At 43.3% G+C, this 23,925-nt stretch overlaps 2 protein-coding genes across 4 annotated transcripts in view; both read right to left on the reverse strand.

The window, feature by feature from the left end:
- The window catches only part of elmo3 (engulfment and cell motility 3), a 45,232-nt gene extending 44,997 nt beyond the window's left edge, over window positions 1–235 (reverse strand). The window contains exon 1 of the mRNA XM_071416293.1: window positions 46–235. The gene's annotated coding sequence lies outside the window, so the exon portion shown is untranslated. The remainder of the gene's footprint in view (window positions 1–45) is intronic.
- A 3,681-nt stretch (window positions 236–3,916) lies between these two features.
- On the reverse strand, window positions 3,917–12,731 carry LOC139584446 (transcription factor E2F4-like). Of its 3 annotated transcripts, none has more exons than XM_071416296.1 (11): window positions 12,290–12,731; window positions 11,395–11,504; window positions 10,880–11,041; window positions 10,404–10,447; window positions 10,244–10,308; window positions 9,274–9,562; window positions 9,016–9,168; window positions 8,776–8,823; window positions 8,532–8,576; window positions 5,367–5,513; window positions 3,917–5,028 (listed from the first exon to the last, which is right to left on the reverse strand). In XM_071416296.1, the coding sequence occupies exons 1-10, from the start codon at window positions 12,443–12,445 to the stop codon at window positions 5,398–5,400; spliced, it is 1,188 nt and encodes a 395-aa protein (XP_071272397.1). In that variant the 5' UTR covers window positions 12,446–12,731; the 3' UTR covers window positions 3,917–5,028; window positions 5,367–5,397. The 3 variants fall into 3 exon arrangements, with proteins under 3 accessions (XP_071272397.1, XP_071272398.1, XP_071272396.1); XM_071416297.1 differs by adding an exon at window positions 5,979–6,056 and having other exon boundaries at window positions 3,917–5,513; XM_071416295.1 differs by having other exon boundaries at window positions 3,917–5,513; window positions 12,290–12,730.
- Between the last annotated feature and the right edge of the window lie 11,194 nt (window positions 12,732–23,925).

Below are 23,925 nucleotides of genomic sequence, written 5' to 3' on the forward strand. Positions count from 1 at the left end.
TCACAGAAAATATCTGGTTGAGTTGCACTTTTATTTGGCTCCTACCTGTTTGAAAATAAACGTTACTGTCCTCGCGAAAGCGCCGAGATCGGGACTGGAAGCATTTGAAATCTCTCCCTAGAGAGGACGACAATAATCCGAGTGAATTATATTTCCAACTATCTTGGAGAACCTATCTGCCTAGGTGGAGAGGTTTCCAAAAAGTATTGACCATGCAAAGTTCCGGGTTGAGTTTAGTCACCCGCCCCCTGTAGGAAGCACTGTGTGTCGACCATAGACAGTAAAAAGAAGGTATAGAGTACCACAGTATGAATCATAACACCCATAAAACCTAGTGGTCAAACAGGGAAATGGTTCCAATCGTTTTTACACCATTCATTTTTCCCATAGGGGATTTTAGAAACACTTAAAATAAGGGCTGTGTAGGCTTACTGTGGTGTGACGTTTTGATAACCATGTAAATCCCTCTTGGACAAGGTCACTTTTATCAATATATTCACCTGTATTTACACCCAAAAATGTAAATGCTAATTAGTTGCTAATGTGGCTATCATAAAGAAATACAAATGCCATGATGATCTGGACGAGACTGCCGAATCAAGGCAAAAGTAAAAACATCTCTGGATTAACTATGTTATCTAAATGTAGTTATGAATAAATTTGCAACATTTCTTTAAATTGACAATTCTGTGAACTGTCTTGTGCAAGTTTTAAATTGACACATTTCCTGTTAGCAAAGGGGTCAGCTGGAGATGACATGCAGGAGCTTGCAGGGATTTATAATTTTGCATAATGTCTACTTTGATGAAAATTAGCATTTTCGAATCTTAGAGTAAATAGAGTCGAATATATTGATAAAAGTCACTTTGTCAGAGAGAGATTTACATGGTTATCAAAACGTCACGCCAGGGTAAGCCTATTTTAAGTGTTTCTAAAATTAGTGGTGGAAAATGATTGGAACCATTTCCCTGTTTGACCACTTGGTTTTATGTTAAAAAAAAAAAAAAAGTATTTAACCTTTATTTAACTAGGCAAGTCAGTTAAGAACAAATTCTTATTGTTGTATAGGACTCCTGATCACGGCCGGTTGTGATAGAGCCTGGATTCAAATCAGGGTGTCTGTAGTGACGCCTCCAGCACTGAGATGCAGTGCCTTAGACCACTGCGCCACTCGGGAGCCTCAGCCTCAAAATGAGGCTCAGTAGTGTGTGTGGCCTCCACGTGCCTGTATGACCTCCCTACAACGCCTGGGCATGCTCCTGATGAGGTGGCGGATGGTCTCCTGAGGGATCTCCTCCCAGACCTGGACTAAAGCATCCGCCAACTCCTGGACAGTCTGTGGTGCAACGTGACGTTGGTGGATGGAGCGAGACATGATGTCCCAGATGTGCTCAATTGGATTCAGGTCTGGGGAACGGGCGGGCCAGTCCATAGCATCAATGCCTTCCTCTTGCAGGAACTGCTGACACACTCCAGCCACATGAGGTCTAGCATTGTCTTGCATTAGGAGGAACCCAGGGCCAACCGCACCAGCATATGGTCTCACAAGGGGTCTGAGGATCTCATCTTGGTACCTAATGGCAGTCAGGCTACCTCTGGCGAGCACATGGAGGGCTGTGCGGCCCCCCAAAGAAATGCCACCCCACACCATGACTGACCCACCGCCAAACCGGTCATGCTGGAGGATGTTGCAGGCAGCAGAACGTTCTCCACGGTGTCTCCAGACTCTGTCACGTCGATCACATGTGCGAGTGAACCTGCTTTCATCTGTGAAGAGCACAGGGCGCCAGTGGCGAATTTGCCAATCTTGGTGTTCTCTGGCAAATGCCAAACGTCCTGCACGGTGTTGGGCTGTAAGCACAACCCCCACCTGTGGATGTCGGGCCCTCATGGAGTCTGTTTCTGACCGTTTGAGCAGACACATGCACATTTGTGGCCTGCTGGAGGTCATTTTGCAGGGCTCTGGCAGTGCTCCTCCTTGCACAAAGGCGGAGGTAGCGGTCCTGCTGCTGGGTTGTTGCCCTCCTACGGCCTCCTCCACGTCTCCTGATGTACTGGCCTGTCTCCTGGTAGCGCCTCCATGCTCTGGACACTACGCTGACAGACACAGCAAACCTTCTTGCCACAGCTCGCATTGATGTGCCATCCTAGATGAGCTGCACTACCTGAGCCACTTGTGTGGGTTGTAGACTCCGTCTCATGCTACCACTAGAGTGAAAGCACCGCCAGCATTCAAAAGTGACCAAAATATCAGCCAGGAAGCATAGGAACTGAGAAGTGGTCTGTGGTCACCACCTGCAGAACCACTACATTATTGGGGGTGTCTTGCTAATTGCCTATAATTTCCACCTTTTGTCTATTCCATTTGCACAACAGCATGTGAAATTTATTGTCAATCAGTGTTGCTTCCTAAGTGGACAGTTTGATTTCACAGAAGTGTGATTGACTTGGAGTTACATTGTGTTGTTTAAGTGTTCCCTTTATTTTTTTGAGCAGTGTATATACAGTGGCTAGTGAAAGTATTCACCCCCCTTGGCATTTTTCCTACTTTGTTGCCTTACAACCTGGAATTAAAATAGATTTTTGGGGGGTTTGTATCATTTGATTTACATAACATGCCTACAACTTTGAAGATGCAAAATATTTTTTTTATTGTGAAACAAACAAGAAATAAGACCCCAAAAAACAAACTTGAGCGTGCATAACTATTCACCCCCCCAAAGTCAGTACTTTGTAGAGCCACCTTTTGCAGCAATTACAGCTGCAAGTCTCTTGGGGTATGACTCTATAAGCTTGGCACATCTAGCCACTGGGATTTTTTCCCATTCTTCAAGGCAAAACTGCCCCAGCTCATTCAAGTTGGATGGGTTACGCTGGTGTACAGCAACCTTTAAGTCATACCACAGATTCTCAATTGGATTGAGGTCTGGGCTTTGACTAGGCCATTCCAAGACATTTAAATGTTTCCCCTTAAACCACTCAAGTGTTGCTTTAGCAGTATGCTTAGGGTAATTGTCCTGCTGGAAGGTGAACCTCCGTCCCAGTCTCAAATCTCTGGAAGACTGAAACAGGTTTCCCTGAAGAATTTCCCTGTATTTAGCACCATCCATCATTCCTTCAGTTCTGACCAGTTTCCCAGTCCCCGCCGATGAAAAACATCCCCACAGCATGATGCTGCCACCACCACGCTTCACTGTGGGGATGGTTTTCTCGGGGTGATGAGAGGTGTTGGGTTTGCGCCAGATATAGTGTTTTCCTTGATGGCCAAAAAGCTACATTTTAGTCTCATCTGACCAGAGTACCTTCTTCCATATGTTTGGGGAGTCTCCCACATGCCTTTTGGTGAACGCCAAACAAGTTTGCTTATTTTTTTCTGGTCACTCTTCCGTAAAGCCCAGCTCTGTGGAGTGTACGGCTTAAAGTGGTCATATGGACAGATACTCCAATCTCCGCTGTGGAGCGTTGCAGCTCTTTCAGGGTTATCTTTGGAAGCTTCATTAAATAGTACCCGCAAAACACGAGTCTCAACGTCAAAAGTGAAGAGGCGACTCCGGGATGCTGGCCTTTTAGGCAGAGTTCCTCTGTCCAGTGTCTGTGTTCTTTTGCCCATCTTAATCTTTTGTTTTTATTGGCCAGTCTGAGGCGTCTGTTTCTCAAACTAGACACTCTAATGTACTTGTCCTCTTGCTCAGTTGTGCACCGGGGCCTCCCACTCCTCTTTCTATTCTGGTCAAAGCCAGTTTTCTCTGTTCTGTGAAGGGAGTAGTACAGAGCGTTGTACGAGATCTTCAGTTTCTTGGCAATTTCTCACATGGAATAGGTTTCATTTCTCAGAACAATAGACTGACGAGTTTCAGAAGAAAGTATTTGTTACTGGCCATCTTGAGTGTGTAATTGAACCAACAAATGCTGATGCTCCAGATACTCAACTAGTCTAAAGACCAGTTTTATTGCTTCTTTAGTCAGAACAACAGTTGTCAGCTGTGCTAACATAATTGCAAAAGGGTTTCCTAATGATCTATTAGCCTTTTAAAATGATAAACTTGGATTAGCTAACACAACGTGCCATTGGAACACAGGAGTGATGGTTGCTGATAATGGGCCTCTGTACGCCTATGTAGATATTCCATAAAAAATCTGCCGTTTCCAGCTACAATAGTCATTTACAATGTCTACACTGTATTTCTGATCAACTTGATGTTATTTTAATGGACAGAAAATGGGCTTTTCTTTCAAAAACAAGGACATTTCTAAGTGACCCCAAACGTTTGAACGGTAGTGTATATAGTGGTGTGTATATATAAAAAATGCTCTTCTATAATACAAGGGAAACAATGTATTCTGGGAACAAATGAAAACAAGAATGAACACAGAAGGAAAATTTAAATAAATATTCTCTCACAAAAAGAACAAAGTCAACATTTGTGTTTCCATAGTCATGGTGAAAGCATGTTGAGGAACGTTTTTGTATTGAACACAGTTCTGAGCGACATATACAGACTATAGACCAGCTCTCAAAGCACTAACCTACTTCATAGGAACTAATTACTGTATCTGTAAAAAAAAAAAAATACATTTCCTTTTACATACAGACTGAATAAAATAATATTCATATACATAATAATTGCAAGACAAAACAAGAGCCACAGACAATGTTGAAAAGTGAATGAAATGAGTAAGAAATAAACATACTGACAAAACAAGGCAAGGGGACCAAAGTGAATGATAAACGTGTAGCAGTTGATCCAATGCGAGCTACATCTGAAACACTTCAACTTTCTCTGTCTTTGTTTGGCACCCTAGTTCACTACTGCTGTCTCAATGTATTTCACATGTAGTTCATTATACACAACTCCACAAAGGCTCTTAATACAAAATATAAATATTCTCTATATACAGAACAAAAGCGCATAACTTTGATCAGCTGTGTATCTGTACACATTCGTGCGTACTGTCCGAGTGTATGCAGCTGCCTGGGTGTCTGAATCTGTTGACACCGAGTTGATGAGGATCAGAGTGTGATGATGACTGCCGTTGCCAGTTTGTTACATACATATTTCAAACATAGATAGATGGAGGGAATAGAGTTAATCACAGGTCAGCATGAATGCGAGGCATTTCACCTGAGAGATCATCAGTTCAGATTGGAGAGGACTATATTTCTTTATACCCCTTTTTATCTAACCTTAAGCCACTACGCCCTCAAACATTTGCTGCCAATGTTTAGTGGAAATATTTGGGTACGACATCAAAACACTTAATTGTTTACACAGAAAAATCTTATAATACACCAGGATCCAAAAATAGAATCACACATTTGTTTTTTTCCATAGAAAATGGTAAAAATGATTCTTAGATTTCCTTACATAATAAATATTTGGGAACTCAGCTCAGAGGTCAAAGGTTAAGAATCGGAACATCAAAGAGGTCACACAGGCCTTCGGTTTCGTCCAGGTTATATATGTAGTCGTGGTCACCCGGAGGGGGAGACAGACGGAGGAGTGGAGAGAACACTAGGAAAGAGAGAGGGACATAATAAGAGATTAAAAAGTAGTGATGCACCGATATGCCATTTTTGGCCGATACCTGATATTTTCCTTGCCAAAAAAACGATACTGATAACCGATATAAAAAAAAGTGCAGCCTTTTAAGCATTCTAGTACAGTTACAGTTAACACACACACGAACGCAGCGGTCTAAGGCACTGCATCTCAGTGCCAGAGGCGTCACAACAGTCCCTGGTTCGAATCCAGGCTGTATCACATCCGGCTATGATTGGGAGTCCTATAGGGCGGTGCACAACTGGCCCAGCGTCGTCCGGGATAGGCCGTCATTGTAAATAAGAATTTGTTCTTAACCAACTTGCCTAGATAAATAAAGGTTACACACACACCACACTGACCAAAAAGTTATTTTGTTTGCATTTACGCATGTCCCCATTACCAGTAAAATAATCAAAACCTATTTATTTCACTTACTTGCTGTGCTGTTTCGTTGTTCATTTGTTCAGTCGTTTCGTTCTCAACCAGGATTTCTATGGAACGCCGTTTGGGTCTTTGCGTGTCAAAAAAGATACACGTCAAATAACACTATTTGACGTGTCAAATAAGCTTGTTGAACAATCAGGACCTGAATATGACTGCACGTCACATAATAATTTAACGCATTCATAGTTTTTTTACGTAGTTATTACACTATCACTCGTATTTCATATATCACAACGATTCATCGATACGTATGCTATGATGCTGGTAAAGTTGTCTCGCGCGCCTACAGTGCTGGTCATTAAAAAAAGCTAGCTAGCTCGCTCATGGATGCAAACAATGTTCTTCCCCAAAAACATAGCAAAACGACAATCTATTTCAGTAGCTATAGTTAGCTAGCTAACTATATAGCTAGGTGTCATCATCTAAAATAACCCTACTTTATAAGACAGTTCTTATTTGATTAATGGTGGTCGGACCCATCTATGTGAAGCTAGCCACAATAAGGATTAGCCACAATTGTTGACTTTGCGGTTAGCCTTCAAAATAAAAGTTTGTAATTGACAGTGATGTAAATGAATACAAATAGTAGAATTCTGCCAGTATTGAATAGATCATGAGGTTGGAATGTTATATAAAATCAACAAAAGACAATAATTTGTTAATGTGACAAATCTGTTGAAGTGACACCCAGAGAACATTAGCATCGTAGCTCTTAATGCAGGACTCTGAAACAACTGAATTGAGACATTTATTGTCAACCTGTGTATTGAACACTATTCCTGAGGAAAAACAATACTACGTGGATGTTTTGGAGTGTGATAAAAAATATCTTGAGTATTGAGTAGACTGATACCCCATTTCATTGATTCTCAATCCTTAGGTAAAGCTGTACAGTGCAATATGAATATCAATACACACAATAGGCTAACTGAGAAAGTGCTTTCACACAGTCACAGTCCCGCGATAAGACCTACAACGTTAATATTTGCGTAAACTCTTCAGTTGTCTTCTGTGGGTGTCACCGAGTAGACGGATACCCAATTTCATTGCTTCACATTCCAAATTTGTTTAACATTATCTAGTCTAAATATGGAAAGACTCCACCAATTAACCTTTTGCACCACTTTCAAAGAGGTACTTTTATTTTGAAGGCAAACCGCAAATTCCACTATTGTGCCAAATCCTTATTGTGGCTTGCTTCACAACACATAACCAGGTCCGGTCGAGCCTCACTAGCCAGATGAAGCTAGCTGGCTGCTTATAACGTTAGCTTTGGGCAACAGGGTTAAGTAGCTGGCTAGCTAACAATAAGTGGCTACCTAGCTAATACTTACTCACAAGGATTCCTAAATCATTGCTAAGAATAATGAAAAGGACTGCAGTTGTAGGCTCGTTGTATTGGTGCTAGCAAGGTACCAAGCTACCCCAGAAGTTGCGGTTGAACAAATAATGCTTTATTACCAACACAGTATTGTACACACATCGTTTGTGGCCGGTGTTTGCAGACCTTTTTTGTACAGCTTTGACAGTGCTACTGATAGTAGTGGTGGCACTTGGCTTGCACGTGCAAATTCAGAACACACAACATTCTATAATAGAACTGTGTTATTTGACGTGTCAAATAGTGTTATTTGACGTGTATCTTTTTTGACACGCATAGACCCAAACGGCGTTCCATATTATGTTGTGAAGCTAATAGCAGTGACGCTATTACTGTGTATCTTCGGTAGGGCAACATCTGAAAAATAGCGCACTTGGTAGTGTGTACCGGTGCTCGACCAGTCGGCGAAAGCCAACATCACCCATGACAGAGAATGGTTGATTGTCAAGGGCAATGAATTCCATTATCTTGGCTTTAATGGATTTTGCCTTTGAGTTGTGTCGCTGAAATGTTCTTACTCTTTCAAATGACTGCTCGACTTGTTGACTGCTCGATCCACACAGCAGACATTGTGGGCTAGGTTAGGAATGCTGTGTTGCACGTGTAGCGCAACATTTTATGTGGCATCATTACGTCATGTACCTACGTTATATAGGTATGCACGTCAGCTTTGACATTGGTTTTGCACATCGGCGTTAAACTAGACATAGGTCCGATACCGATGTTGGCATTTTTAGCAAATATCGGCCGATTCCTATATGTTCACCGATATATTGTGCATGCCTAATTAAAAGACAATCCTCTTTTAGCTGTGATAGGTTAAGTAAATCTTTGCTGATCCACAAATCCACATCAGCAGAATTGTATACTTAAGCAAGAAGGCCTGAGGTGGTGTGGTATATGGCCAATATACCACAGCTAAGGGCTGTTCTTATGCACGTCGCAACGCAGAGTGCCAGGATAGAGCCCTTAGCCGTGGTATATTAGCCATATACCACAAAACCCAGAGGTGCCTTATTGCTATTATAAACTGGTTATCAATGTAATTAGAGCAGTAAAAATAAATGTTTTGTCATACCCGTGGTATATGGTCTGATATACCACGGCTGTCAGGCAATCAGCATTCAGGGCTCGAACCACCCAGTTTATAAATGTCAACTTACCCTCGGAAGACATCAACTCCTCCAACAGGTCTGCACTCATGATCTCTACTCAGAGACGGTGTGAAAGAGAGGGAGATATATGGGAAATGAGGAGTTAGAATAAAGATATACAACATCTATTCTGGTATCTATAATCTCAAATGATTGTCTATACATTGATATAATCTTCAATAGCATGTTCATACAGTGGTTACACATGTCAACTCCTTCAATAGACTTCATAATATTTTGAGGTGATCTTTACCTTTAGTCGGGTCAAACATGTCAGAAAGTTCTTTGGGGAAATACAGCACTACAAACAGAAGACGGAAAACATTAGTCACTCACTCAACAACTCCCAAAAACGATTGATACAAAGAGTATACACACTAAATAAACCTTGACTCTGATGTATATTTAGTAGTTATGCGTTATCCCACTTGTATGAATTTGCAGCAGGATAGAGAAGCATCATGATCTTAGGGAAACGGCAGATGACACTTACATTCTGAGGGGTCAGCCTTGATTGGTTCAAAGACTGCTGAAGAAGAGCAGCCATCCAATGAGGCAGAGGACTGGAGAGGCTGGGTGTCCAACAGGGGAGTCGGTTGGGCATTTGTGTTTGTAGTGGGTGTGGAAACAGTCAGTGTGCTGGACACTGTAAAAGAATGATGGTGATATGAGTGACATCTTTTTCTGCAATTTCACTTCTACACTACATACACGTAATAACTACGTTGCTCAGATAAAGAGCAAAACGTACCTGCAGTGGTGACTGCCTGATTGGAAGTAGCTGTGCAGGCAGGTAAGAGTGTGGCAGGACTGGGGTTGGAGGAGTGGGCCAGAGGCTGGCTGGGCTGGGAGGGGGCAGTAGGTGCCGGTTTTGTGTTGGCAGCAGCAGGCACTGGAAGGCTCTGGAGCATGTCCTCGGGTGGGGGGACGGACAGTACCACTGGAGACGGGCTGGATGGGTCCTTGTTCACAAGGAGAACCTCAATGGGTCCTGCTGAGCTCTTGAGACGGATCTGATACTTCTTCTGTCCAATCAGTACCTGCCAACAATCACTCAGTCAGACGGTTGTGGCACAGGGAAGTCCAACTCAGATTCTGTAGAGCTGCTGCGTGTAGGCCTTTGTTTCAACCCAGCACTGACACACTTGATTCATATAATTGTATAAATCGTTGTCCAGACTGCGATTCGTTTATTTTTTTAAGTAGAATTAGTGCTAGGCTGGAACAGAAGCCTGCACAACCTTGGCTGGCAACCATTCACATCACTCCAGCCAAACTGAAGTTTCTTCTTCACAGTGAGTCTAGATTTGCCTTCCTCCTGCTATGATTTCTAGAATGCGAACACATTCTGACCGTTCTGATTGGTCCCAGATACCGAAAGGTTGGGCAAGAGCCAGCCTACATAATGACCTTATCAACTTTGATATTCTGATTGGTTACATTTGTTGGAGACGATCCAATCGCTGATTGATTTATTTTGTACAACGCCCATTTTGAAGTCACACAAACGATTTCTAGGATTGCTGATTCAGACTGAATGTATGTAGCAGATTCAGACTGAATGTATGTAGCAATCGATAGAGAAGAGGAATTAAATTCAAGGTGTGTGGTCAGGCAATGCACAACCAGCAGCTCGCCAGAATCCAAGTTGGAGACCCCTGGTCAGAGGATGGTGAGACAGAAAGGGGAGAGTAGTTGGGTCTAACAGTACAAACACTTACCGACTCAGGTATGGGCACCTCCAGTTGTGTGCCTGTGGGAGCGCGGATCGCTAGGAGAGTGTCACCTGTGGAGGCCAGAGATGGGGTGAGTGGGATTTTTTTTTAATTGGTAGAACAAAAAGGGAATTGAAGAACAGAAAAATATAAGAGAGAAACATACCTTTGAAAGCACTACAGAGGTCTTCGTGTTTTACATAAGCCATAGTGTGCTTGTGTTAAGGGCCAAGAGTTTATTTACTACTGCAACATGAATTTAAGAGCTAAGTATTGAGCTAAAAATCTAATCACTACCATCTAAAGCATCTTGGGGTGTACCTTAACCCATTTTGGCTCACGAGTGGCGCAGCGGTCTACGGCACTGCATCTTAGCGCAAGAGGAGTCACTACAGTCCCTGGTTCAAATCCAGGCTGTATCACATCTGGCCGTGATTGGGAGTCCCATAGGGCGGCGCACAATTGGCCCAGCGTCGTCCGGGTTTGGCCAGGGTAGGCCGTCATTGTAAATAAGAATTTGTTCTTAACTGACGTGCCTAGTTAAATAAAGGTGAAATAAATAAATACAAATATCTAGTAACTAACACGCTAGATCTGCTAAGCTTAGTGACTACTAGACAGAGGGATTGTAGTTAAGGATATGGGCTGTTCTGTGAGTCGTCTGTGACGTTCATGATGCTCTGCTGGACCCAGACCCTCTGCTGATCCAACTCGTGCTCCCGCTTGTCCAGATCATCCAGCTCTGCCTTCAGATCAATGAGTTTATCGGCTATCTCCTGTGTGTTACAGCCAGGACCAACACCCCTGGGGACAGGAAACAGGTATCACAAATAAATGTACCGTGTTGTGGTATCAACAATTTGCATATCTACTTTCACTGGAAATGTTTATAGATTTTGAAAACTAGATTTTGAAAAAGTGGCGCTCTCGAAATGGTCAGACAGAAACCCCATTGGCCCAACTCTCTAAATATATGACTCTGGATAACACACACAACAGTCAACGGCAAGGCATTGGTAGGAACACAGTTAAGACACCTCTCCTTATCTGACTTCACTTACATAACAGACAGCTAGCACACTTGTAGTTTCTGAATGGCGAGAGGGTGCCACCCAAGATTTACTAACAGAGCCCATAACGCCATGTCCTTGACTTACTTCCACTGAATACTGTTCTTAGACTTCTTCTCGATCAGTCCGATGCCCTCAAGCACATTGGTGATGTCGTAGATGCGGCGCTTCTGTCTTACAGCTAGGGTGTCTGCTGCCTGTGGGTGAGAAAGAGCGGTCAATGTTATTTATACATCGGTGTAGAGCAGTTTGGAGGTCCATTGAACAAATCCACAGTTAAAAACAAATAGCTTGGTAGATTCTATAACGTCGAGGAAGCTTAGCTATTCATGGGGCTTCAAAGTTACACATAACTGAGTGTTCTTTCACGCTTGTGTTCAACAAGCACTTACAGCAATAAACATATGGCTAGTGCTGATAACTACGATGGGTTAATCCTCATTACTGCTATGGGATGACATATATTCTATTGTGGTCAGTCACACCCAGCCCAAACAAAACCTAACATATTGTCAGCATAATTTAAACCATGATAATGGTGACTTGCGGATTGATTGATTTTCTAGCTACATAAAAGGGTGTGTGACTCTGAACCGGGTTCGGTTTTAACTGTTTTGCCAGATCCAGTTCATAACAACAATGTGCAGCCTTGCGTGCTTGTCTTCACTGCGGCTGCAGGGGGCAGAATATATAAAGTTAGCTGGCTAGCTTGCTGCTTAGTACCTCAACCAATGACCTCAACAGAGGAGGAGTTGAAGTAACGTTACTTGGCAACTGGCTAGCCAACTTTTCCTACATTCAGTGGACGGGAAAATTGAACTATTCAAACACATAAACAGAAAAAAAACACTTGACCCAACGTATCACGCGGATGGCTAACGTTAGCTTGCGAAAACCTTGAATTAGATTTACTACTAACGGTAGCTAGCCACAAGCTACATTTACATCCGCGTGCCAACAACAAAGAGTAAGGCATGCTTACTGCTTTCAGGTCTAAAACTCCATCCTTGGCCTCTTGTAGCAAAGATACAAATTTGGTTGTAAGCAATCCTAGACTCTTCTCGTGTCGACTTGGGGTTTGGGGTTGAAGCGAGTCTCCCATAGCTCCAAATTCGGTTCTTTCCGACTCCAGCTCCATCTGATTAGGAATTCTTGTTCGAATCCGTACAACAGTAACGTTAGCTAGCCGGCCCCAAACTCACTTGCTAGCTAGAAACCCCTTTTCATTCGCCGTGCTAAAGTGAGATTTATCTATATAAAATGCTTTGCATGGTACTAATTGTAGGATAATCCAATATGGTCCGGTCCAGATTATTGACCTGATAATTTAAAAAAAGGCCTGCAAAATATTTAATCGAGCGTACGGTCCGAGGCCGTTGGACACACGAGGTATGCTGGGATGGTTTGGTTTGTGAAGCCAAGGGGCCACCTGCAAAACATGAGCTACTATGAAAAGCGTAGACTATAAATTGTAATCGTTTTACTTGACAAGAAAGTCAACTTGCTAGCAAAGCTTTTCGCAATATTAGATATTACCTCATCACATATGCTAAATCACAAGATAGCTTGGTAGATGTTTGTTTATTATGGATTAGACTGCAAATGTGGCCCTTTTTTAGGGACAGTTCTATTTTCTACATGCCCTAACTACTTTTAATTTTACAGTCAAATAATATAATACATTTTTCGAGGATATTCTTAGGCTAAATCTTTAGGATTGTACAGTTTGAGAAATTCTTAATCAATTGCAATTCATGTACCAGGAAATTAAAAATGAGAATATGTGGTGCCTATTTTGTCTGATATTACGACTTTTTTTATTGCATACTCATGGCTTTATAGACATTAAATCGCATACATGGAGAAAATCAGAGTGGTAATGACAAAAAAGCGATGGTCACGCTAGTGACAATGACTGTGTAATAAATATAGAATTATAGATGGCAAATTCTATTTACAAGAACACTGCTTGTGTACAAGAACACACATTTGTGCAAATGTGCGCATGCGTGTACACCCATGTCTGTCACTTAGGAGAAGAGGAGCGCAGTGTGCTGTCACTGGTTGGGTCTGAACAACAACTATGTTGTGTTCGTTTGTTCTGTGTGGATATGCATCTACCTCCTCATCTTCTTCCGAAAGGTTAATAGACCCAAAAACGTTCCTCCTGGTCCACAACCCATTCTAATATTTGGGAATCTTATGAAAGACCTGGAGATGGTAGGTCTTGTATACAACTCTATTATTACGCTATTCTTCTAATTTTCATTAATAATCAATAAGTACTTGATGTGTCAGATTAAAACCATAGCCTACTGTAAGTCTTCCTTGCAATTTGAAGCATCTATCAAATACTTTCATCAAAGCAACATTTGCACATAAACCTATAATTGAGTAACATGTCTCTTGGACATGAAAGGTTTATGTCGCATATAATCTCTTGTCCAGGGCTACTCAACTATATTCTTAAATGGGCCAGTTGTAAAAATATATATACACTGCTCAAAAAAATAAAGGGAACACTTAAAAAACACAATGTAATTCCAAGTCAATCACACTTCTGTGAAATCAAACTGTCCACTTAGGAAGTAACACTGATTGACAATAAATTTCACATGCTGTGGTGCAAATGGAATAGACAAAAGGTGGAAATTATAGACAATTAGCAAGACACCCCCAATAAAGGAGTGGTTCTGCAGGTGGTGACCACAGACCACTTCTCAGTTCCTATGCTTCCTGGCTGATGTTTTGGTCACTTTTGAATGCTGGCGGTGCTTTCACTCTAGTGGTAGCATGAGACGGAGTCTACAACCCACACAAGTGGCTCAGGTAGTGCAGCTCATCCAGGATGGCACATCAATGCGAGCTGTGGCAAGAAGGTTTGCTGTGTCTGTCAGCGTAATGTCCAGAGCATGGAGGCGCTACCAGGAGACAGGCCAGTACATCAGGAGACGTGGAGGAGGCCGTAGGAGGGCAACAACCCAACAGCAGGACCGCTACCTCCGCCTTTGTGCAAGGAGGAGCAGGTGGAGCACTGCCAGAGCCCTGCAAAATGACCTCCAGCAGGCCACAAATGTGCATGTGTCTGCTCAAACGGTCAGAAACAGACTCCATGAGGGTGGTATGAGGGCCCGACATCCACAGGTGGGGGTTGTGCTTACAGCCCAACACCGTGCAGGACGTTTGGCATTTGCCAGAGAACACCAAGATTGGCAAATTCGCCACTGGCGCCCTGTGCTCTTCACAGATGAAAGCAGGTTCACTCGCACATGTGATCGACGTGACAGAGTCTGGAGACACCGTGGAGAACGTTCTGCTGCCTGCAACATCCTCCAGCATGACCGGTTTGGCGGTGGGTCAGTCATGGTGTGGGGTGGCATTTCTTTGGGGGGCCGCACAGCCCTCCATGTGCTCGCCAGAGGTAGCCTGACTGCCATTAGGTACCGAGATGAGATCCTCAGACCCCTTGTGAGACCATATGCTGGTGCGGTTGGCCCTGGGTTCCTCCTAATACAAGACAATGCTAGACCTCATGTGGCTGGAGTGTGTCAGCAGTTCCTGCAAGAGGAAGGCATTGATGCTATGGACTGGCCCGCCCGTTCCCCAGACCTGAATCCAATTGAGCACATCTGGGACATCATGTCTCGCTCCATCCACCAACGCCACGTTGCACCACAGACTGTCCAGGAGTTGGCGGATGCTTTAGTCCAGGTCTGGGAGGAGATCCCTCAGGAGACCATCCGCCACCTCATCAGGAGCATGCCCAGGCGTTGTAGGGAGGTCATACAGGCACGTGGAGGCCACACACACTACTGAGCCTCATTTTGACTTGTTTTAAGGACACTACATCAAAGTTGGATCAGCCTGTAGTGTGGTTTTCCACTTTAATTTTGAGTGTGACTCCAAATCCAGACCTCCATGGGTTGATAAATTTGATTTCCATTGATAATTTTTGTGTGATTTTGTTGTCAGCACATTCAACTATGTAAAGAAAAAAAGTATTTAATAAGAATATTTCATTCATTCAGATCTAGGATGTGTTATTTTAGTGTTCCCTTTATTTTTTTGAGCAGTGTATAAGAATTTAATTGCAGGGATGGCGGACATTTTCCACATTCCTTGAAAGAACTGTGTAAAAAAGATAGGTACAACCACTAATAAAGCACTTTTCTTAAGATTAAATGTTGCTAAAATTAATTAGGAAAGAAGTGGAGTGTGCTCAACCAACCAAAAAATGTGATCATCATTGAAAGGTGCAATATGCAGAAATCGCTCCGCCATTTCCTGGCAGCTAAATTTCTAATAGTTCGCCCAATTTCCAGTGTTGTAAAGTACTTAAGTAAACTTCTTATGGCTGGGGGCAGAAAAACTAACAGGTCTGTGAGAGCCGGAATTCTTACTGGTTGGTAGGTGATCAGATACTTATGTCATGCAATAAAATGCAAATTAATTACTTAAAAATCATACAATGTGATTTTCTGGATTTTTGTTTTAGATTCCGTCTCTCACAGTTGAAGTGTACCTATGATACAAATTACAGACCTCTACATGCTTTGTAAGTAGGAAAACCTGCAAAATCGGCAGTGTATCAAATACTTGTTCTCCCCACTGTATATAGTTATAGCAGAACTACTATATATAGAATGCCTACTGTATATAGTTATAGTAGAACTTCTGTATATAGTTATAGCATAACTAATGTATATAGCTATAGCAGAACTACTATATATAGAATGCCTACTGTACATAGTTATAGCAGACCTACTGTATATAGTTATAGTAGACCTACTATGTATTGTTATAGCATATCTTCTGTATATAGTTATAGTAGATCTACTGTATATAGTTATAGTATACCTACTGTATATAGTTATAGCAGACCTACTGTATTTAGTTATAGTATACCTACTGTATATAGTTATAGCAGACCTACTGTATATAGTTATAGTTCACCTACTGCATATAGTTATGGTAGACCTACTGTATATGGTTATAATAGACCCACTGCATATAGTTATAGTATTGTTGCAGGGCCACAAATGTGTCTTGGAGAAGGACTCGCTCGCATGGAGCTCTTCCTCATCATGGTTACTCTCTTGAGACACTTCAAGTTTGTCTGGACTGAGAATGCAGGGGTACCTGACTACACCCCTGTGTTTGATATTACCCTGTCCCCCAAACCCTACAGATTTGATGTAAGGAACTAGTTAGGAGCAGTGGCATGTATTCATGGATGCCAAGGGAAGCCAGGCTTCCCCAAATATTTGACCAATATAAAAATTATAAAATAATGTATATTTCATCTCTGTGTTTTCATAATTTTCCTTCAATTAGCAAGTAGCTGAATCTCACCGGAGAAATCATCCGATTGAGGGTAACAGCACCCCTCTGTCTCAGTATGTGTAGCCCATGTATCTGATTCTGTCTGAAACAAAAGAGTATGACATGTTGGCGCCGTAGCATTTGATTGATGCCAGCAAGCATTTGGCCCCCCTTGACAAAGAAATTATAAAATTATTAGCCAATCAGCATTGAACTGAGCTCAACTGTGGGTTATCCTGGCGCAACAAAACGCCCCCCAACGGAGGCCAGTTTGGATTTGGATTCACATCAAATATCACAACATAGGTTGTAATAGGGCTTTTTATTGGCTTGACTTTGCTTCCCCAGTGATTTTACCTATGCATTGCTAACGGTTAAGGGTAAGATGAATATTCTAGACAGAGGTGAAATAGGATTGATGCAATATTAATATTAATGTGTAATTAATTACTGTTCTTCACTAAATTATTTATTTGCGAATTTGTATTTGACACATATCTTTAGAGAATGCACTACATTTAAAGTTTGGTCCCGTGTGGCTCAGTTGGTAGAGCATGGCGCTTGCAACGCCAGGGTTGTGGGTTCATTCCCCACGGGGGGACCAGGATGAATATGTATGAACTTTCCGATTTGTAAGTCGCTATGGATAAGAGCGTCTGCTAAATGACTTAAATGTAAATGTAAATTTACATTAGCTTGTTTCATTTTCGTGAGTTTCACCCCAGACAAGACATGAATCTGAGATGGCGCCGACTGAGAAGGGCGACATCTTACGAGTTCCAACCCGACTTTGCCATTTAGTGCCTTTTTTCAAGTTTATCTTTACTTTTTTGTACAGAAAGTTCCTACTATTAGCACATATGTCCACCAAGCACTTCTGGACATCAGATCGACAGTTACTAACCTTGATTTCGACTTCAAATCTGACTTCAAATCCGACCCCATTCCTTTGTTTCATGGGCTACCGGCATCCAGGTGAGAATGAGACAAATAGAAAATAGACTGGCACTCCCCTCCGTTCTATTGGCAAATCTCTAGTCACTCGAGAATAAGATGGATGAGCTTCGTTCTCAGTGGTTTCTCCATGTAGCGACACAATCAGATGCAGGTGGCCTCAGGCAAGTCCAAATGGGGAGGGGTGGGCCACTTCATGAACAACAACTGGTGAGCTGCTTCCAGTGTGAAGGAAATCTCAAGCTTTTTCTCACCTGATATAGAATACCTCATGGTAAGCTGCAGACTCTTTTATCTACCAAGAGAGTTCTCATCCTTAATTATCATGGCTTTCTACATGCTTCCACAAGCCAACACCACTTTGGCACTCAACGAACTGTATGGGGCCATAAACAAACATGAAAACCGCTCACCCAGAGGCAGTGTTTTTGGTGGGCGGAGACTTTAACACGGGGTGACTTAAAACCATTCTACCTCAATTTTACCAACACGTCTCCTGTGCCACTAGGGGTGCTAAAACTCTAAACCACTTTTATTCTACCCACAGAAACGTATACAACACCCTCCCTCATCTTACCTTCGGCAAATCTGACCACAACTATTCTCCTGCTTCCTGTTAATAAACGAAAGCTCAAACAGGAAGTACCAGTGACATGCTCAATATGGAAGTGGTCCGATGAAGCATACGTGAGGCTACAAGACTGTTTGCTAGTACAGACTGGGATATGTTCTGGAATTCATCCGATAGCATTGGGGAGTTTACCACATCAGTTATGGGCTTCATCAATAGGTGCATAGACATTGTCATCCCCACAATTTCTATATGACCGTATCCAAACCAAAAACCCTGGATTACAGGCAATATCTGCGCTGGGCTAAAGGCTAGAGATATTGCTTACAAGGAACGGGACACGGACATGGATGCATACAAAAAGCCTGCTAGGACCTCCGACGAGACATCAACCATGCAAAAGGACAATATAGGAGGAAGGTGTAATCCTATTACACCGGCTCTGACACTTGTCGGATGTGGCAGGGCTTGCATACGATAAAGGATTACAAAGGCGAAACCAGCCATGAGATGCCCAGTGATGCAGAACTCCCAAATTAGTTAAATGCCTTTTATGCTTGCTTCGAGGAATACAACACTAAGTCTTGCGTGAAAACCCCTGTGGTTCCGGATGATTGTGTGATCTCGAGCTCGGTGGCCGATGTGAGTAAAACTTTTTAAAAGGTTAACATTCGCAAGGATGCCGGACCAGACAGAATACTAGTGCGTGTTCTCAAAGCATGCGCAAACCAGCTGGCAGGTGTGTTCATGGACATTTTCAGTCTCTCCTTGTCCCAGTCTGTAATCCCAACATGTTTCAAGCTGACCACCATTGTCCCTGTTCCCAATAACTCCAATGTAACCTGACTAAATTACTATCGCCCTATAGCATTCACATCTGTAATTATGAAGTGCTTTGAAAGGCTGGTCATGACATACATCAACACCATCATCCCAGACACCCTGGACCCACTCCAATTCGCATACCGCCCCAACAGATCCACAGTTGACGCGATCTCAATTGCATTTCACACTGCCCTCTCCCATCTGGACAAGAGGGGAAATAACTATGTGAGAATCCTGTTCATAGACTACATGCTCAGCGCTTAATACCCTAGTCCCCTCCAAGCTCATCACCAAGCTGGGGACACTGGGACTGAACACATCCCTCTGCAACTGAATCCTGGAGTTCCTGACGGGCCGGCCCCAGGTGGTGAGGGTAGGCAACAACACCTCCGCCACGCTGACCCTCACGGGGCTTCCTCAGGGGTGTGTGCTTAGTCCCCTTCTGTACTCCCTGTTCACCCACGACTGCGTGGCCACGCACGACTCCAACACCATCATCAAGTTTGCTGACAACACGACGGTGGTAGGCCTGATCACCAACTTTGCTGAGACAGCCTACAGGAAGGAGGTCAGTCACTTAGTAGTGTGGTGCCAGGACAAAAACCACTCCCTCAACGTCAGTAAGGCCAAGGAACTGATCGTGGACTACAGGAGAAAGAGGGGAGAGCACGCCCCCATCCACATCAACGGGGCTGTAATGGAGCAGGTTGAGAGCTTCAAGTTCCTTGGCGTCCACATCACTAAGGAATTAACATGGTCTACACACACCCGGCCATTCGTGAAGAGGGCATGACAGTGCCTCTTCCCCCACAGGAGGCTGAAAATATTTGCCACCAAGTTTAAGAGTTCAACCTCTTAAACTTCCGTAATGTGCAGGGAGAGTTTGAGTGGCCTGAGGCCTTCATGCAGTTCTCGGCAGGTGGGGGATAGAGCAACACAAGGTGCATCGCTGATGTTGTTGACAGCATCGGAAGTAAAGAGGTAATGCAGTTTGTTGGACGCATGGGAACCTGACTGCACCCCTGTGTTTGGTGCAACCATGTCCCCCAAACCATACAGACTGGGTGTAAGGCAGAGGGGACTAGTTAAGGGGATATTCTAGACAGAAGTCTTAAAGGATTTCCATGTAATAATATTGTATTTCAACCCTTATAATTATTCCCTTATATATTTGTGAATTTGTGTTTGACACAGGTGTGTTTAAATGTGTTATTTGTAGGATAACATTTTCATGTGTGAGTATAGTTGATGTATGTAATATATAATTCATTACTCACACCCTGCACTTATTAATGGGAAAATTCACTACACAATAAAGGGCTTTCGCATTTGTTGCTTATCGTATCGTATGTAATATTGGATTTAAAAAATGTGTGGCTAGCTGAATTCAAAATAAAATGTTTAATGTGAGTTGTTGTACTGCAATACATTTTCTGTATATAGCACTGTTCACAGAGTTTACACATGGGGAAATAGTTTGTCCAGTAATTATTGGCAACCTTGATAAAGATGAGAAAAAAATACTGTATGAAATAAATAATACAAATACTGAGCTGTATTGTATGCTCCAAAAAAGTATACTATTTTATACTAATACAATTGCTCAGAGAAAGTTACCTTTTTTTCTCTCAAAAAGATATGTATCAAAATTGTTTTCACCCATTTTTAATGCTTTGTGCACCCTCCCCCTTGCTACAATAACAGCACTGAGCCTTTTTCTATAATGTTTTATGAGATTGGAGAACACATTAGACCATTCCTCCATACATAATCTTTCCAGATGCTTGATATCCTTTGCGCTTATGACTGCTGTTTACAGAAGGTTTTCAATGGGGTTCAAGTCTGGAGATGGCCATTGCAAAATAAATATTTTGTGGTCAATTAACCATTCCTTTTTGGATTTTGATGTGTGCTTGGGGACATTGTCTTGCTAGAAGATCCACTTGCGGCCAGTGTCAGCCTCCTGGCAGAGGCAAGCAGGTTTTTGGGTAAAATGTCCTGGTACTTGGTAGAGTTCATGAAGCCGTTGACCATAACAAGAGCACCAGGATCAGTGGAACAAAATAGCCCCATAATGTCAAAGATCCACCACCATATTTTACAGTAGGTATGAGGTACTTTTCTGCTCATGCATCCTTCTTTCGACACCAAACCCACCACTGGTTTGGGTGGCCAAAGACCTCTATTTTTGTCTCATCTGACCATTGCACCTGGTTCCAATCCAAGTGCCAATGCCATTTAGCAAACTCCAGGCATTTACATTGTTAAGTTGCTTTTAATAAAGGCTTTTTTTCTGCCAACCCTTTCAAAGAGCCTATTGGCATACAGTTTCTTAAACAGAGATTAATTTTAAAATGTAGAACGTTAATGCAGATTATATTTGGTTTGATTTTATTTATAAGAATCTTTAGGGGTGCCAATACTTTTGACACTTATCTTTTTTAGATTTTGTTTTATTACTTTTATTATATTTTCTCTGAGCAATTGTATTATTGTAAAATAAAATATTATTGTCTCTGAAAAACAAATTGTTTACAACCAATGAAGTGTCACGAGAAGGGGTCACATGACCATTACTGTGCGTAGTGGTAATGTAGCTGGGAGCAGTGGGACAACAGTCATCAGGCTGGGCACCTTGATTCTGCTGTGGCTCTGCATCTGCCTGCTCTTCTACCTCCTCAGGATTCGCAGGGCCAAAAACTTCACTCATGGTCCACAACCCATCCCAATATTTAGAAATATTTTGCAGCTGAACCTGGAAAATCCTATTGATATTTGGAAAGGGCTATATGGTTCTGCTGTTGGTGATATTTGTCTATTAAATAAAATGATTTTATTAATCTGAGGACAGGATGTGAATATGCAAAGAACGACCAACTTATTCACATCAATGAATGATTTGGAGCACTAGGGAATATGAATCAGAACCCATTGAACAAGGTAATTAACATAAACGGACAGGTCATTGGAACAAGCCCGGAACCCATCAGAGACATCTATAACCAATGAAGAAACAAGCAAAGAAACATCAGAGTTCTTCTAATAGTCTTTCATACCTTTTCACATGTTTGAAACAGCTGTCAGCTCGCTATGGGAAGCCTCTACGGAGGCAGGCCAGCTGTGATCATCAATGCAACACAGGTTACGAGGGAAGCATTAGTGACGAAGGCTGTGGACTTTGCTGGACGAACCAATGGACTCCTACTCAGCCAACTCACACGAGGCAAAGGTATTAGCCCAACGAATGATCTCACCTAGATCATTTTTATGTAACTTAAACCATGCAGCTGAAGTTAACAGGAGACAAAGGGCTGTGAGATAGAGGTTTAATCCTAGACATATGAAAAGTGGGAAGTATACGGAGGGTGCGGGGCAACAGAAGATGAACAGCAGAGTGGCTAAGAATCTTAGAGTCGGGGAAAGGGCCGATAAAATGGGGGGGAAATTTACGGGACTCCACCCGGAGGGTCAGATCCCGAGTGGACAGCCATAACCTCGAGACAATAGCGGGGAGATGATAGCGGGGAGCAGGGGTACGGTGGGCTCTCTTCCAGATACGGCGACAGCGGTGGACGAACATTTGGGCCGAGGGTATGCTGATCTCTTCCTCTTGCTCAGGGAAAAGCGGGGGCTGATATCCCTTGGAACACTCGAAGGGCGAGCAGGGAAGGGTGTTGCGTGCATATTCCACCCACACGAGTTGCTGGCTCCAGGTGGTGGGGTTGGTGGAGACGAGGCACCGAAGTGCCGTCTCCAGGTTATGATTGGCTCGCTCCGACTGGCTGTTGGACTGGGGGTGAAAACCGGAGGACAGGCTGGCCGACGACCAAATAAGGGTGCAAAATTTAGGAATTCTGCGCCTCACGAACATGGTTCTCTATACCCCAGGCGAGTGCAGCCGCTAGACAAGAGGTAGCGGGGATGTTCTTGGGGTCCGATGGTGTAGCAGCGGGGCTATAGAGGCGTGAGAGTCATCAGGCTTAACATTCTTGGACCCCGGGTGGTAAGAGATGGTAAAGTTGAACCGAGTGAATAGCAGGGCCCATCGAGCTTAACTAGAGTTGAGGCGCTTGGCGGTGTGGAGATATTCTAGGTTCTTATGATCAGTCCACACTAAGAATGGATGTTCTGCCCCCTCGAACCAGTGCCTCCACTCCTCCAACGCCATCTTCACCACGAGTACATCTCAATTTCCCACATCATAATTCCTCTCAGTGGTGTTAAGACGATGGGAAAGGAAAGCACAGGGATGCAGCTTTTGGTCCTGTGCAGACGGCTGGGACTGGACTGACCCCACTCCGACATCCGAACTGACGGGTCGGATCCGGATGGATTGAGATGGTAGGCAGAGGGGCTTGGGAGCTGTATTGAATCGATGTTTGAGGTTGAGAATGCCTGGTCAGCAGCTGGAGACCATGTGAACGGGACCCTCGGAGAGGTGAGTGCTGAAAGGGGGGAAGCCAGGGTGCTGTAACCCCGGATGAAATGGCGGTAGAAATTAGTGTTGCAGCTGCACTCTGGATGTGGGTTGTGGCCAATCTACCACAGCTCTCACCTTGCCAGAATCCATCTGCGTATTTCCTGCAGCGATGATGTATCCTAGGAAGGAGATGGTGGAGCATTGGAATTCACATTTCTCAGTTTTAACAAAAAGCTGGTTCTCCAGGAGACGCAGATGGACGGATACACCCTGCAACCAGGGAGTCCTCAATGTACCTTTCCATCGACTTGGTCTCCGGACCCGACAGGGAATAAAGCCGCCCCCGAGGTGGTGTAGTGCCCGGGAGATGGTAGATAACGCAGTCGTAGGGCCGATGCGGTGGAAGCGATGTGGTACTGGCCTTGTTGAAAACCTCCCGGAAGTCCTGCCTAGAAGGCCAGCATCCCGGAGTAGCCCCTTCATTGTTGACATTGAGACTGGTGTTTTTCAGGTACTATTTAATGAA

The sequence above is a fragment of the Salvelinus alpinus genome, chromosome 9 (assembly GCF_045679555.1).
Source record: "Salvelinus alpinus chromosome 9, SLU_Salpinus.1, whole genome shotgun sequence".
NCBI lineage: Eukaryota > Metazoa > Chordata > Actinopteri > Salmoniformes > Salmonidae > Salvelinus > Salvelinus alpinus.

Coding starts and splice junctions, on each gene's coding strand:
- LOC139584446 (XM_071416296.1), bottom strand. CDS start 12,445: ATGGAGCTGGAGTCGGAAAGAACCGAATTTGGAGCTATGGGAGACTCG. Junction 11,042..11,394: donor AAGAACAGTATTCAGTGGAA/GTAAGTCAAGGA, acceptor TCCTGTCCCCAG/GGGTGTTGGTCCTGGCTGTA. Junction 9,169..9,273: donor TCAGGCAGTCACCACTGCAG/GTACGTTTTGCT, acceptor ATTCTTTTACAG/TGTCCAGCACACTGACTGTT.